This window comes from Pholis gunnellus (assembly GCF_910591455.1).
Source record: "Pholis gunnellus genome assembly, chromosome: 6".
Lineage (NCBI taxonomy): Eukaryota > Metazoa > Chordata > Actinopteri > Perciformes > Pholidae > Pholis > Pholis gunnellus.
Window position 1 is genome coordinate 16,722,856 of NC_136532.1, and position 15,828 is coordinate 16,738,683.

Genomic DNA, 15,828 nt, shown 5'->3' on the forward strand with positions numbered 1-15,828 from the left:
TCAATCAAAGATAATGCAGCAAAGGGTAGAGCACTTTAAAATATTGACAGAAATACAATATTATTTATTGACGTTTTAAATACATTTGACAGTCTAAAATGTTGGTAAAAAAACACAACAATATTGATAACCAATTCAATCATATTATATTATCAACTAGATGAACAAAATAACATAATGAAGAAAACAACATTTATATTATGTATAGCCACATGGTTGAATGCATTTATTGTAAACCACTTTGGATAAAAGCATCAGCTAAGTAAATGTCCCACCTCGGAAACCAAACATCGAGCACCAGCCAAGCTAAAGTGGAGATACTATATGATGGTTTTACTCACAGTTCCCTCCCGTTCCCAGACATCTTGAAGCCACCAAAGGGACACTGAACACTCATGGCATTGTAGCAGTTCACCCTAAAAAAAGAAACAATAGTTTCACCTCATTCCATAAAATCGCCAACCATTTTACACAAGCCATTACTATGTGGCAAAATGAAAATGTTATATATATATTTTATATATATATAACATTTTCATTTTACACATAACTTTGTCTGGTGTGCCTTTAATCTTGGCTGTCTGGAAATACACACATCTGTTTGATAACTATCCCGGGGACAACATGGTCTCTGTAATTAAACCTTGTCAAACAATGAAAAGATCAGCAGAATTGTGCTTGGTGTCGCAAAACGCAGTAGAAACTGTCTTTCCATAATGTATAGCTCCATTTTGTCAAACAGTTGACTGTGAAGGCGATGTATTGGGATAGTTAAACAGTAAGTTGTGAAAACTGGAGCACTAAATAATATTTATCCACGTTCTGCTTGCTAATGCATGTGAGTCTTATGCCTAAGTGTGGAACTGGTATTCATTTTTTATCAAAACGTACAGCATCATTGTCACAGAGGACATAGTCTGTCTAGTTTAGCCACATATTGAGCAGGTATACTTCATTTAAATTTGTTGGCATTATGTGTGTGTGTGGCTGTTAGGGCTATAACACTCTTGGTTTCATGTTTAATACGAGCAACACATTCTCCTTCTAGACACTTCTCCGTCTGGCTCCGCAGAGTCAGTGTGTGTCGGCTCTGTCTGCCAGGTCCGGACCGCCTCAGCCTGGAGAGGATGTGGACCATCGGGTCAAAGGAGCTGTCGCTCGGCCTGACAGCACCGGGTGTCCCACAGTTGAGCTTGAGCTAAATTGACGGTTTGACGGAGAGTGATTAAGAGAGGGGAAAGAACGGAATGAAAGATGGAAAGTTAGAGAACTGGGGAGGAGGATGTAATACAGGCATGACTAGGGGGATGAAGGCAGTAGAGAGAAGAATAGAAGATATTGACAATGAAAAAAAGGAAGAAACTTATAGCTTTGATAATGAAAGTAGAGGCCACAAGTCAAATATTATATACTTAAGATAAAATATAAAGAATGAAAGCTGCTAAAATGAAAGGGAAATAAATCTGTCAGGAATGTTTGGCAGATGTTTATTTTGTGATAAAAGTTTGAACTTAAAAAACTATGGCTGGCAATCCGTTTGTATGTGTAACCAGCAGCTGCATGAACATGCATTTAATAATCTTGTATTGTTTTAGGGTGTCAGAAAGGTTCAGCTTTCATTTTTTAGTCGTCCTGATGTTGCATTGGACTGTAATAGATTGTTAGATGTTCTTGTTATTTTGTCCACACTTCCTAAGTGTTGTGGTTGTGATGATGTATATGAGGATTTGACTGATGCTTGAAGCCTGAAAGCACGGACCTTAGTCCAAACCGTACGGGACATGAAGTCAGTGGAAGAGGACGGAGAGCACCCTCTTGTGACACATTACACAGATTCCATCCATCATAAAAAAGCTCTGGGGTCTGTGAGGAAGGAAGTACTCAAATCCTTCAGTTAAGTAAAAATACCAATATCACAAATTTGTATTCTGTACAAGTAAAAGCTCTTAATTCAAATAAAAAATATTTTTTTATTTCCATCCTTATCCGTGTTTCACATTTCATAACATGACATGATACTTTTTACAAACTGCAACACACGTAATCCGACTTTGGGATGGACAGAGGGACCAGGAGAGGAGGGGCCCTTGTTGTGAATGGGTACGGTCTGTGGCCAATTGCGGTCACTGGCTGGCCGGGACGGACTCGTCCTTCACCCCGAGCCAAGTTTCTCGCCATGTGTGCCTCTCCATTGTTAGCGGGCAGCAGCTCCCTCTGCAGGGGGCCTGTAGCTGTTGATTGGGACGTCCCGTACTGTGAGCTATTCTCACCAACAGGTTCCAGAGGATCAGACCTCTCACTTCTGCCTGGCTGAGAATTTTGGTCTCTACTCTGCTCTCTACTTTTTTTTACACCAAAGTTACAAAGGATACTGCATTGTGAGTTTTCTATCAAAATTGTTTGCCATATTTCTTGTTTTTTTCTTCGTTTCATTTGGTCCTCTTTTTCACCCTCTAGCTGCATCTTTTAACAGTCTCTCTCTCTCTCTCCCTCCCTCCCTCTCTCTCTCTCTCTCTCTCCCTCTCTCTCTCTCTCTCTCTCTCTCTCTCTCTCCCTCCCTCCCTCTCTCTCTCTCTCTCCCTCTCTCTCTCTCTCTCTCTCTCTCTCCTCCTCTCTCTCTCTCTCTCTCTCTCTCTCTCTCTCTCTCTCTCTCTCTCTATCTCTCTCTCTCTCAGTATTTAGAGTTTACCTGGCAAGATGAGACTGACATTTGGGATGTTGCCCATCAAGGAGAATCCCTGTGCCTCTCTGTCTAGTGTCACAGTTGCACTGTGTCTTCTCACCCTCCTCCTGATGGCCCTCAGGGGCCGAAAGAGCCACCACCACAATTCCCAATTGGACTACACTAAATATCCCCCTCCTCCCGGCCCCACGCCGTGGCCCCTTGTTGGAAATCTGCTCCAGATGGGCGACCAGATTCATCTTTCTCTAACCAGCTTGAGGCTCCAGTACGGCGATGTTTTCAAGGTCTATACAGTAAATTGTATTGAAAAGTTGTCGCCGGACAGTATTTATTATTTCTATAATTTGTTCATTCCTTCACTCTAGATGCGTCTGGGCTCTTTAACTGTTGTCGTCCTGAGTGGATACACCACTATCAGACAAGCGCTGGTTCGGCAGGGAGAAGCTTTTGCCGGGCGACCTGATCTATTCACTTTTTCTGCCGTAGCCAATGGGACCAGTATGACCTTCAGTGAGAAGTATGGACCGGCCTGGATGCTCCACAAGAAGCTGTGTAAGAATGCCCTCAGGTCTTTCTCCCAGGCAGAGCCCAGAGGGTCTGGTGCCACTTGCCTGCTGGAGGAGCATGTCTGTGCTGAGGCAGCTGAGATGGTGGAGGTGATGCGGGAACAGGCTGCTGCTAAAGGGGAAATGGGCCACAATATGACGGGTATAGATCCGGTGATGCCCCTGGTAACCTCAGTGGCAAATGTCGTCTGTGCTCTTTGTTTTGGGAAAAGGTACGACTACAATGATAAGGAGTTCCTTACTATAGTTCACATCAACAACGAGGTCCTGAGGATCTTTGCAGCGGGGAACCTGGCTGATTTTTTCCCTGTGTTTCGTTACTTTCCGAGTCCATCTCTGAGGAAGATGGTCCAGCACATCCAGAGGATGAACGGATTCATGGAGCGTAGCATCAAGGAACACATCAACACCTTTGATAAGGTAAGGAGGCTGGCTGATACACTTGAAGACCATAATTTAGTTTAAATATAAATACATTGCAAAATGAAATGCAGAATTACACACTGAAGCATTACAGGACAATCAACCATTGTTACTTTACAAGATGAGGTTGTGTTTTGATTTTACGTTATGTTGATTGGGTTCTGCAAAAAAAAAACATAGAAGAAGAAATCACAATTTAAGGGTTTTTAAGGACATGCAATGCAAAAATATAGATGTTTCATGGAAGGGGACAAAAGTTTCATGTGTCTACTAGGACTAAGCCACCACAATGATTTATGAAATATTTTAAAAAGGTATTAACAATGACAAACAGATCACTGGTGTATATTATCTCAACCAGTCTATTGTACAGTGACCACAAGATACAGAATATTTTCAGTAAAGCTTAATTGGTGGATGCTGATTCTTGTTTTATATCAGTCCCACTAATTTGCTGTCCACTACTAAATCTGACATCACACTACATACAGTAGTAGCTGTGAGTGCAACTGTAGCCAAAAAAAGAACAAACAAGTTCCCTGGGAGGGACCTTTGTTCTTGTGCAGAGTGGCTAAAATTTTCGCACGCACTCTAATTAGGAATTAGCATCCCACTGGAAGACACGCGTCATACCATAACTGATGTCTCTTCCCTAATTATTGCTTTAAAAACTTTGAACATCTATATCTGCAAAATAATGAATCACCCTTTAGTTAATACCATGTGAAATGTCCAGTCATGTCATATGTGTGTGTGATTACAGAACTGTATTCGGGACATTACGGATGCTCTGATTGCACTTTGTGAGGACAGAGAAGAAAATAAGGATACATCGGATACATCTGTGCTCTCCAACTCTCAGATAGTTCACACTGTCATAGACATCTTTGGAGCAGGTTAGCCACAACGGAGGTTTCACTTATATTTTCCCCACTAATGGCATTAAATTGATCATATTGATAATGATGATTACCCTCCATTAACTTGCAGTTGTGTTGTTTGTAATTTCCTAAAGGATTTGACACCATCATTGCTGGTTTACAGTGGAGCCTGTTGTACCTGATCAAGTATCCTGACATCCAGGACAGAATACACCAGGAGATAGGTACTGTCTCTACTTTTTCTTTGTATACCAAGATGAATCTTCACTAAACAAGAGAGTCAGAAAACTCTAACTGGCACATTCAATACAGTTATTGCATGCGTCTTATCTAAAGATGCTATGGTGAATGACTCGTTCTCATTGTCCAGAAATAGAAGGTCGCTTATTAATGATTAACACTAATGAGCTCACGAATGTTGCTGGCGATGTATTATTGATTTGCCAAAACTGCTAAATTTAGAGAACACAGTGATGCAGATACAGTGGCTGTTAATATTTCAGCTATGATATAGATCCAGAGTGGATTGGTCTTAAATATGTTTTTAAGGATACAAACGGGTGGGAATGCATCTCTGTGTAACACATTTATCATCACCACTCGTGTAGACAAGCATATGATGCTGTTTATTAGGAAATTATTTTAAAAAATGAAATAAAATCCAACAATGACCAACCCCAGGGACTTTCCAACAATCCGAAAGCCACCAGAGAAACTCAAAAGATCGCTCCAATTTGCTGACGCCAGAGATACTTTTGAAGTGGGTTGACAGAACTGGTGCCGTCTGTTCTGAGGCACGTTGCATTTTCTCAGAGAGAGAAAGAGAGAGAGAGAGAGAGAGAGAGAGAGAGAGAGAGAGAGAGAGAGAGAGAGAGAGAGAGAGAGAGAGAGAAAGAGAGAGAGAGAGAGAGAGAGACTAAGAGGAGATGGGATGAATCAGAGAGGGAGGCACAAACAACCAGAGAAAGAAAGAAAGAAAGGTTAGAGAGTTGTTCCACACTGATACAAAGCCGGTAACACGCAAGGCACACTATGTGAACACACATAGTTAGAAAATTGTTCACTTACTCATCACTTCAATTAATTGCGACTTAAAACAATTAACTGTGAAGCTTTTATTCTACTGTTTACAGTAAACCTCACCACTTTACTGGGAACCATATTAGTGATCGAGCGAGGGCAACATTTTTAATCAATTTGAAAGATGAGCATACTTTATGTGATTAAAATTATTTGGGAAGAGATGCACCTTTAGTTTTGGTTTCTGTAAGGAGAGACCATCACATTTGGGTTCACAAGTGTTGAGAGGTCAGCCTGGTCTTCATGTCCTCCTGGGATGCGTTCTCCAGCCCAGAAACTGAGATGCAGGTCAAGTGTCAGGGGCTTAAAAAATCATCTACATTTAAGGTACGTCAGAATACAAAAAGCTTGTAAAATAATAAAAAAGCTTCCCAGTCTTCAGTAACATTCTAATGTTTTTTTCTCTTTCGTAGATGACCACATTGGCACAGCCAGACTGCCCATGTTTTCAGATAAGCCCAAGATGCCTTACACAGAGGCGTTCATTTATGAAGTGTTTCGTCATGCTTCATACGTCCCTTTCACCATTCCTCACTGGTAAGACAGTAGTTTTATTTACAGTACATTCATGTTTACAGTTGTATGTATTGTTGTTAGAACTTAACTCTATTTTTGTCTCCTTCAGTACTACGAGAAACATCACCCTGAATGGATACTTCATTCCCAAAGATACATGTGTCTTCATTAACCAGTATCAGGTCAATCATGATCTGTAAGTAGCTATAAGTTTGACTTTCACAAGACATGTTAGTGTATCAGTAAAGAGTTAAGTTATTCAACACCTTTTCAGATGAGGAGAATGTGTTTTTCTGTTTTATTGCTTCATTGATCTTCATGTTTTTTCACTCTTTCCTAGCGATCTTTGGAGCGACCCGGACACATTTAGTCCTGAGCGCTTCCTGGGCTCCTCGGGACTCCTCAACAAGGAGCTGACGGAGAAGGTTCTCATCTTCGGCATGGGGAAGAGACGGTGTCTCGGTGATGGATTTGCACGTTTGGAGATGTTTGTGTTTCTCACTACGCTGCTCCACGGGCTGCGGATTGAAAATGTTCCAGGTCAGGAGCTGGATCTCAGCACCGATTTTGGTCTGACTATGAAACCGCGTCCGTACAGGATAACCATCTCCTCAAGGTTTTAGACCAAATTATGTTATGTGTGGATTGTTTTGGAACTTCACCACAGTCTCATTATTGTTTTTATTAGCCACCATATTTGGCTAACCTTGCTACAGAGATACAGTTCCTCTTATATTACTGCTCTCAGACTGGAGATTCTTCTTGGCAAATGTGGTCAAGTCCACATACGAACAACAAAAGGGAAATATACTGTATGTACAAAATGTTTCTAATAGCTGGACAATAACTTCATGTTTGCATTGAACACAATATTTAAGACGCTGGAGGGTCATTCAAAGTCCTTCTGTGCCTTCACTTTCAAAAGGGTATAGAGTCCCTCAGCCTTCCTGTCCCACCACATTGAAAATGAAGATGAAAACAGACCCTCATTAAAAGCCTTTATCTTAAGTTATTAGTTAGAGTTAACGTCTGAGGGAGGGAGAGAGAGGGTGTTTCAGATTGATGATCAGCGCTTCAGGTCTCAAACTGTGTTCAGTCAGGGTTCATCCATATTCTCGTCAGCCCCCCCCCCCCCCCCCTCCTCCTCCTCCTCCTCGCTTCAACTTCTCTCCTCCAACTCTCCTATCACCTCCTCATCAGTTCCTTTCATGCCCTCATCCCCCTCATGTCCCCGTCTTCTTCCTGTCCTTATCCCTCTTCCCTATAGCTTCTCCTCCTCTTTAATCGTATCTTCAAAGCAAACACTGTTTTGCTAAGTGCTCAAATCTTCAAAGTCTCACCCAGTGGCTCTCTGAGAAATGATGCAAATATATATGAAGAGTTCCCCGTCTTTTTGAACATCCTCCCCCTCACTCTCCATACTGTGACCTCCCACACACTGATTAGATGCAGTCCCAGACATCTTTGAGGGTGGTAAAGAGGACAGCAGAGTGTGAAATCAGGCATTTATCATTTCATGAGCTAAATGTAAAGAAGCATGGCCATATGGACAAAAGAGGAGTCTGACAGAATTAGTCATCCTTAAATGGAAAGTTTGAAAGTTGTGTTCATGAGAGTGTTATGTGTTATGTGTAGACATAAGCAAAATAAAATATGCAAATTACATATCTTGTGAAGTTCAAATTTTTAAACGAAAATATATTTGCATATTGCGTATTCCTGAATTCTGGATTTTTTCGTTTAGGGAAAAGGAATGGTAACAATTTTAAAACATGTATGACGAGGATCATCAAAATATGTTGTCAAAGTTGGACAAATCAAGTGAGGAATAGCGGTTATTATTCTTGTGTTGATGCTAACTGCAGAAAATACTGGTTCAGTGGTCCTCACACAGTATTAAAGTGAATAAATATTGACTTTAGTAGAATCATCACATTTCTTTGGTTTGTGGTTTTGAGTGAAATGTCTCAACAACTGATTGATGATTGTCTTTTTTTTTTTTTATAATTGTAAACGTGTTAAATAACTTCTTGAAATGTCTGATCTCATCATTATATTATTTTTAGGAAAATAATAGAATAAGTGTCTCTTGTTAAGAACAGATGTAGTAAAATATATACAGTAAATATCGTCAAGTTAAACTGTATTTTGAATGTCAACTTCTAACAATATCTTGCTGAATATTATTCCATCTGAAGTAGTATGCTGCTGTGGTGAAATAAATTCCTGTACCATAAATGCTGCTTTAGCGCAAGAATGTCCCCTTGCGGGATTAATAAAGTAACTATCTATCCATCTATCTATCTATCTATCTATCTATCTATCTATCTATCTATCTATCTATCTATCTATCTATCTATCTATCTATCCACCTATCTATCTATCTATCCATCTATCTATACTTACAGTATAACTTATACTTGTAACTTGAAAATAAAAAGGGAAATGATTAAACTCTGTGTTGCTGTAGCAGTATTTTTTAAAGCCAAATATGTAATATTAAAGTTCTTACTATAAAAGTACTGTAACTCTTGTCCTCATTGACTTAAAAGAAATGCCATCACTGTCTCATGACTGCAGGCCTTCATTTACTGTATTAAAGGCATCATTTCCAGTTTGCCTGTGTGTGTGTGTGGTCATGTATACAAATCAGTGAATTTGTTTGCGTAGATTAATTACCAATACAAACTGGATGAGACCTCGGCCCTCTCATCAACCCTGATCCCTCTCCGTGTACTCTCTGTGTCTTTGTCTCTCACTTTGTTCTAGTCCACGGAGCTCACAGTTTGATTTAAACTACGGCCGTCATTGAAGAATAACAAATCACAGTGAACATGTGCTGACTGGCCGCTGATCTAAAGCAGCCAATAAAACCTAGCACGCGAAGCAAGGAATCATGGCTCTAACGTGGCGTAACACAGAGAAGCACTGGTGGGGCCCGCGGTTTAATGATGAACAATCAACATTGGGCCCAATTGCAGACAAAAGAGGGTGTCTTATAGAAAGTGTTATCAGCGCTGACATGCCACCCTGCCAAATGTTTCAGTTTGAAGCCTCAACTCTGCTGTGACTGTTTTAGTCTGAGTCTAGCCCTAGTGAGACAAAACAAGCCATTGAACAGTGATAAACACATTCATCTCTACATAACTCCTCAGCTAAATTATTGCTTCTCCACACATAGTCACCTAAAGTACCATAGAAACATATGAAGGGAAAGAAAGCATTGGAGGCCTAGTTCATTTGATTCATTAACACCTACAGATCTCAAAAATCTGCTATTTCCTCCTGCAAACTTTTTAATACAGGTTTCAATACATTATGTCATGAAGCTCTAATTTTAGTAAACCTGCTGCCGGTCTGGAAAAAGAAAACAACCACAGGACAGACCCATTGCGTGATTGAGTGTTCATTCCCGGTCATGGGATATGACCCCATAATAGTATAGAAATAGGAACAGGTCATGGGCCCTGAAGATGTAACCTCTCTAATGGGCTACAAACTCGTTGCCTTGTCCCACATACAATAGGAGGGCTAACTGAATGACCAACTGACTTCCTATTTGCCTCTTGAGTTACACATGGGGCCCTGTATTGTGGGGGCCTCATTCTATAGACCCAGGCAGGCAGCACCTATTAACAAACTGCACGCAAATGCCCTGAATGCAACTGTCAGCTGCCCAATAGTGATGTCGCCTGTTCAGAAGGTCACCTATTATTCAACAGTTTACACCGCAAGCATCGCCTTTCCAGCCCACGCACAGTTTAATTCATTGACCCATCACCATCTTTCCTATTCTTATCGAACATCCGGAATATAGCCATAGAAAAAGCACCTAAGGTCATCACTGAGGTCACAAGTACACCAAACCTATTTTATATCACCCATCCCTCAATGTGACTACTTTAATCCACTATTGTACACGAGACTTCAAATGTCCTCCTCTTCCACTGTCTGTCCTGACCTCAGCTTCATGATCACCTGTCAGAAACAGAAATGGAAAAATGAATCAGAAATATATTTAGCGTGACTGTTTCAATGTGGCCATTACATTATTTGTGTTTTATTCTACATATATATTCATGTATTGCAACACATCACAGTGACCACGCACCTCTTTCAGCTGGGCAATCTCTTTGTTTTCCACATTTCTCTGGGCATTGTTGGTTATGGCCTTCACTCTTGTTGCATAACTGGAAGGTTCAGGGAGTTCAGGGTTTATTTAGGAGTCTGTTAGCATTACGGTATTGAAAAAGATAAATCTCTAATTTTCTCTTACATTAGAGATGTAAGCGTCTCATCAAGGTTGCACTCTGAAGGAGAGATATTCACGATCATGAGGGTTTTGGCATTTCCACCCAGGGAGTCCTGCATCACCTGAGAGGGATGAAAAGCACAGGTCACATTTGGCTGAGCTGCATGTCCACGTTACAGTCCATGACCACACAGAAGCAGCTTTTTGTTCATTAATATAGTTTTTATGATTTGTGTCTGAGGTCAACAACGTTTGATTTCAGTCAAAGTCCCAAATATACTGCTCTTATTTCATTACCTGTGTCAGCTTGCTATTCCTGTACGGAACATGGGGCAGCTCAGCAGACAAGGCTGAGATCACATCACCCAGGGCACTCAGAGACTTGTTAATGGAGTTAGCCTCCTGCAGAGGAGGGGAGAGGAGAATGTAAAGAGGCCACGAGGAACATCTGATTCTGATCGATTATCCTTACAATCCCTGGACGGTGCAATCAAAACATGACATATGAGCAAACCTTTAGCTGGTGGTCCTTGGCACCAGTCTTGGCTGCTCTCTCACTGCCTGCCAGGTCCACGAGGCTAAGCTTGCCGGTGCTCACACTCCCATTGGTCAGACTCCTGCTCTCCACCATGATGCAAACAATGAGATGGGAGCGGGAACTCTCCAGATTCATCTCTTGGGAAACATACACAACATAAAAGGCTCTGAATGATGGGTTACACTGTGGCTGCAAATAGCAATTATTATCTCATTATGATGAGTTCAAATAGTTGATTTTTTTATGGCTAAAAGTCAGAAATCCAAAATAATTAAGAGTAAAAAATCATACAAAACAAAAAGATGGCAAATTTGAGAAAACTACTTAAATTATTAAATGATTGTAATTAATCATTTAATTGTTCACATCGAGTCAAATTGTTTATGATTGAAGATGGAAGAAAACTGTATGATTACAAATAAAAAAACATTATTTAAATTAAGTAAAAATATTATTATAAACATCAATATAACACTACTATTGTTAGTTATTTATTACCATCCCTCCCATAGTTCTTAGTGCTTGTAGGCGAACGTGGCAAGGGCAGCGTAATGTGGGACAACTAGCAAAATCGCGGAGTAACCAGCAGCAGTAACTAGGTTACCGGTTCTGTAAGCACGACGAGTAGCTGACGGATGTGTCAATCACGCTAGAGATAAGAAAAGTATTTAGTTTGAGGAGCTGAAATTGGATTATTTGGAGAAGAGCTATACATGATGCTGTCATGACTCTACTGTAAAGAATTGGAATCAGTTTATTTTATTCTGCAGACCTGTTGGCTACGATATTTATATGGATCCGCATATTGTTGACACTGTGAGCACACTAGTGTTGCTATTTGTGTTTTGTGAATTGAATATTGGCGTTTGTGTGTCCTTGCTGGTATGTTATGTACGTGGCAGATGGTGGGGCGGAATAATTGTTTTTCTCCTTAAGCAGCAGCAGTGTATGCACGCATAGTGCCTGAAAGAATTTTAAGTGTGTAAAGAGTGTGTATTAGTAATTGTTGTGAATCATTTTGAACTTTTCTTAGTGCTCCCTATGACTAAAACAGTAGGTGCATCCTGTAATGACTCTGGTGACCTGAGTGCATCTATAAAACAAAGGGTCTCCTCTTCCTACAGGATGCTGATTCACAGTTTGGCTGCTCGGCCACTCACCGCCCAGTCCAGTAATGATGTACCTAGCTGCCGCCCCGCCACACTGACTGAAACTAACACGATTAATCCAAACCATTTAGCAGGGCCCTGTTTGAACTTGGCAGCATGGCACGGTATAGAGAACTCACTGGTGGCAGAGATGTGTCTGTTGGCGCAGGCCTGCTGGAACAGAGCGTAGAGCTCCTGGGCACTGGAGGCCTCTTTTGTCTCTGCTCCTTGGGCAAACACAACCCCTTTTCTGTTCCTCTTGATCTCCACCCGCCTGGCCGGGCCATGGGACTGGGGCTGTGCCTGGGCCTCACCGGCCGGGCTCACAAAGAGGTCCTGCAGCCTGTCACTGTACAGCTCCAGCATATAGGCCGAAACCTGAGGTAAAGGATGAAGAAGTAGAGGAAGGAGGAGCACAGAGGGCCAGAGAGGAAGAAAGTTGAGGGAGTCGATGCAATTAATCTTAAGATTTTTCCCATCTCCCAGATAAGATCTAATACTTTGGTGACTGTTACCTTGAAATCGAATTTGCTGCTGCTCTCCTGTATAATATCAAATATGGCATTAAAAGATCTTGGCATAATCCCGGGGTTCTTCTGTTCCTTGTCCCCCACCATGGTGAAGGTCTTCCCTGAACCCGTCTGGCCATATGCAAAGATACAGACGTTGTAACCATCGATAGCCGACTGGATCAGCCTGTGGGGGAAAACCCATCTTAAACTGCAGCAGCATTTAAACATCTAAACATCTGTACTTTAATCACAGGTTCTCAGATGGCTCCCTTTGTGTTTTTATCAATGTGACTTAAATAAATGTTTACGTCAGGCTGGATTTGCACAAAACTATATAGTATTGGAAAACTACCTTTTTAAATGTCGTGTGAAGCAAAATATGCACATTTGGGGCCCATATTATATGTGTTATGGTACATTTGTGAATATAGTGTATTGGTCCGTGATTGGGAAGCGTAATCCCCCTCACCTGTTGGTGTCATGGAACAGGTCTTCCTGAGAGGCTTCAGCACCGAACACCATGTCAAACTGAAACTCCCTCGGCCCGCGAGGTGATTCCACGGTGACAGAGAAATCGTCTATTTTCTCCACAACGGTGGTTCCACCCACCTCTGTTCGGTTCACCGGTCGAATCCGACAAAACACTCTGATTTTACCTAAAAACAAAATAAGACATACACAATAAATTACACTACGTCAAAAAGTGAGGGTTAAACTCAAACAAATGTCATACATGAATATCTAATGTGTACCTTTCATATCTTCCACCATGTTGTAGTACTTCTTCCTCATTGTCCTTTCTGAAGTGTAGTTCTCAATCATTTTCCTTTTCTCGTCTTTAACTTGCTTTAGCTTTAAAGAAGAGCATCACAACACACAGCTCTGATAATGGAGAATGTATGTAAAATTTGTGTAATATACAAAACTAAAGAAAAGTCAGTGCATTTGCTACAATGTAATCAAGTTGTTAATTCACAGACAATAATGAATCCAGTGTATGACATCTGAGTGCACTCAAACCAGTACATAACAGCTGCAGGCTTAGTATGTATAATGCTTCAACAGCCCACGTAACTTATGTCACATCTTAAGTTGTGATGGTATATCAAATTCACCACTGGTGTTTTGTAGTGGCACGTAAATAGACAGGGAAGGCCTACCTCCTCTGCTCCTTGTGTAATATACAGGTGGGAGGTTACCATCTCTGAGGCCTGACCTGACCTGACCTGAGATTTCGACCCGTGTGATTTAAAGACTAACCTGATCCTGCAGAAAGAGAAGTTGCTGACCAACACTCTTCACTCCCTCTGTGGTTCCTATTGTCCCTCGGCCCAAGATGTCCTCCAGTTCTGAGACAGCGTCGCAGTCTGAGTAAAACAGACATTAGAACCACTGATATAAGAGATGCACCTGTGAGCCGCTGTGGTGCAGACACCGAATCATATGTTGGACAGCAAGACTGCTCTTTAAGATTCAAGTATTACAGTTAATGATAAAAAAGACTCTTGAATGCATATAATTCCAATGTCATCAATTGGCTGCAGTCAACATATTTATTTAAGGTATTCCTTTACCATTTGTTACAGGACTTTCTCCTGTTTTAATGCAGTCCAAAGCCAACTGAGAGACCTCGTACCCCCTCACTATTTCTTGTAGTAAAGACACACTTGACTCATATTCATCAAACCTGAGAAGTGGAAGAAAAACATCTAAATTAATATTATATTTCAGACAATAAAAAGGATGACAATATGAAAATTGGCTCAATTTAACCTGCCACTTGTATATTGACACTAGATGTGACTATTCTAACCAATCATTTCTTTGTTTATATCGTCAAACTGTTTTAATGATCTCTAACCCATCTTGGTCAGTGGTCTCTCTGTCATTACTGTCTTCTTTGGTCATCTGCAGGCGGTCCAGTTTGTCTCTGGCTTCGACCAGAGCGACCCGATTCTCCTCAATCATCAGGTCCAAAAGAGCTCTGGTCTCATCCACTGTGCTGCAGATAGCATGAGCCTAGACAACAAAAACAAGTGGTATGAATACAACAAAGTCATAAAATCAAGGTGACAGAATGAAGTATCTCCTGCAGCCCACTAAACAGGGAATGCCATGTTTAAAGTAATTTGATACACAGGCAGTTAGCAGTTGGTTTATAGGCTACATATTGAACAGCACCTTGTGTATGACAGTGGGAAGCAGAACGCTGCAGGGCGGCTGAGGGATGGGAGAAATGGGAGGAATGGGGCTCTTCTCTGCCTCCAGCAGCTCAGTGATCTCTCTCTCCCTCTGGTACAGACTCTCTTTCAGCTCCTCCAGACGGGCTTTAGCCCCCTCCAGTGGCTGATCTGACTCACTGCAGGCCTGCAGATAGAACCACCTTAAAGGGTCAGTACACCCACAAAAAAACATTTTGTCATGCAGACATTTGATACATCCACCCCTAAAACTCATTAATGTGATAATATCAGACAGTTTGCCTGTCTTTGTAATGAGACCATTTTCTTTATATCATTCCTTTATAACGTTTTTTTTGTTGTTGGATCCTTTGCTGATACAATTATGATCTTAAATCATGCACTTCAGATATGATCAGCAGACTGCCATTGTAACTGATTCCATCCCACCAAAGTCTGTTGTTGATCTGGAAGTCCTCTGTTCTCTGAGCTTTCCCCTTCCTCAACGACTTCCTGCTGCTCCTGTGATGATGCCGTCAACATTTCTTGAACTTTCCCTACTTCCTGTCGGGCCATTTGCAGCTCCTGCAGCGCTGATCAGTGTCACAGGGTGTTAGGAAAGGTGTTGTATGCAAAGGTCAGTGATTTTGGAGACACACATATTAATTGATGCATTCAGACTCACTGGAGGCCTGGTGGCTGTGCAGGACATCCAGCCTGTTGGAGAACAGTTCCAGCATTTTGCTCTAAAAGAAAGACCGGAACAACGTTGGTCCAATGACGACATTGGAAATAAAACGTTGCCTGTTATACTCAAATATGGCCACAAGGATGTGCTCGAGTTCAGAGGAACACATAAGAGTTTAGGAAGCCTGCCAGATTCCTATGCAACCTTTTCTCTATCCCACTGCAGGGCCTCCTCTTTGCTCCTCCTTCTCTCAACTCTCTGCTCTTCCTGCTGCTGCTCGTTCTGTGCAGTCAAAGCCTGCAGGAAAAAAGGACCAGGCAAGGAGAATAATACATAAATATATGCATGAAGCTGTTTAATA

At 41.4% G+C, this 15,828-nt stretch overlaps 1 protein-coding gene across 1 annotated transcript; it reads left to right on the top strand.

Moving 5' to 3' along the window:
* Positions 1–2,697: 2,697 nt before the first annotated feature.
* On the top strand, positions 2,698–6,772 carry cyp1d1 (cytochrome P450, family 1, subfamily D, polypeptide 1; the record flags this gene model as incomplete). The annotated part of the gene is made up of 7 exons (XM_079160498.1): positions 2,698–2,967; positions 3,049–3,669; positions 4,436–4,568; positions 4,688–4,777; positions 6,047–6,170; positions 6,259–6,345; positions 6,490–6,772. 7 exons carry the CDS (start codon positions 2,698–2,700, stop codon positions 6,770–6,772), a joined length of 1,608 nt encoding a protein of 535 aa, XP_079016624.1.
* Between the last annotated feature and the right edge of the window lie 9,056 nt (positions 6,773–15,828).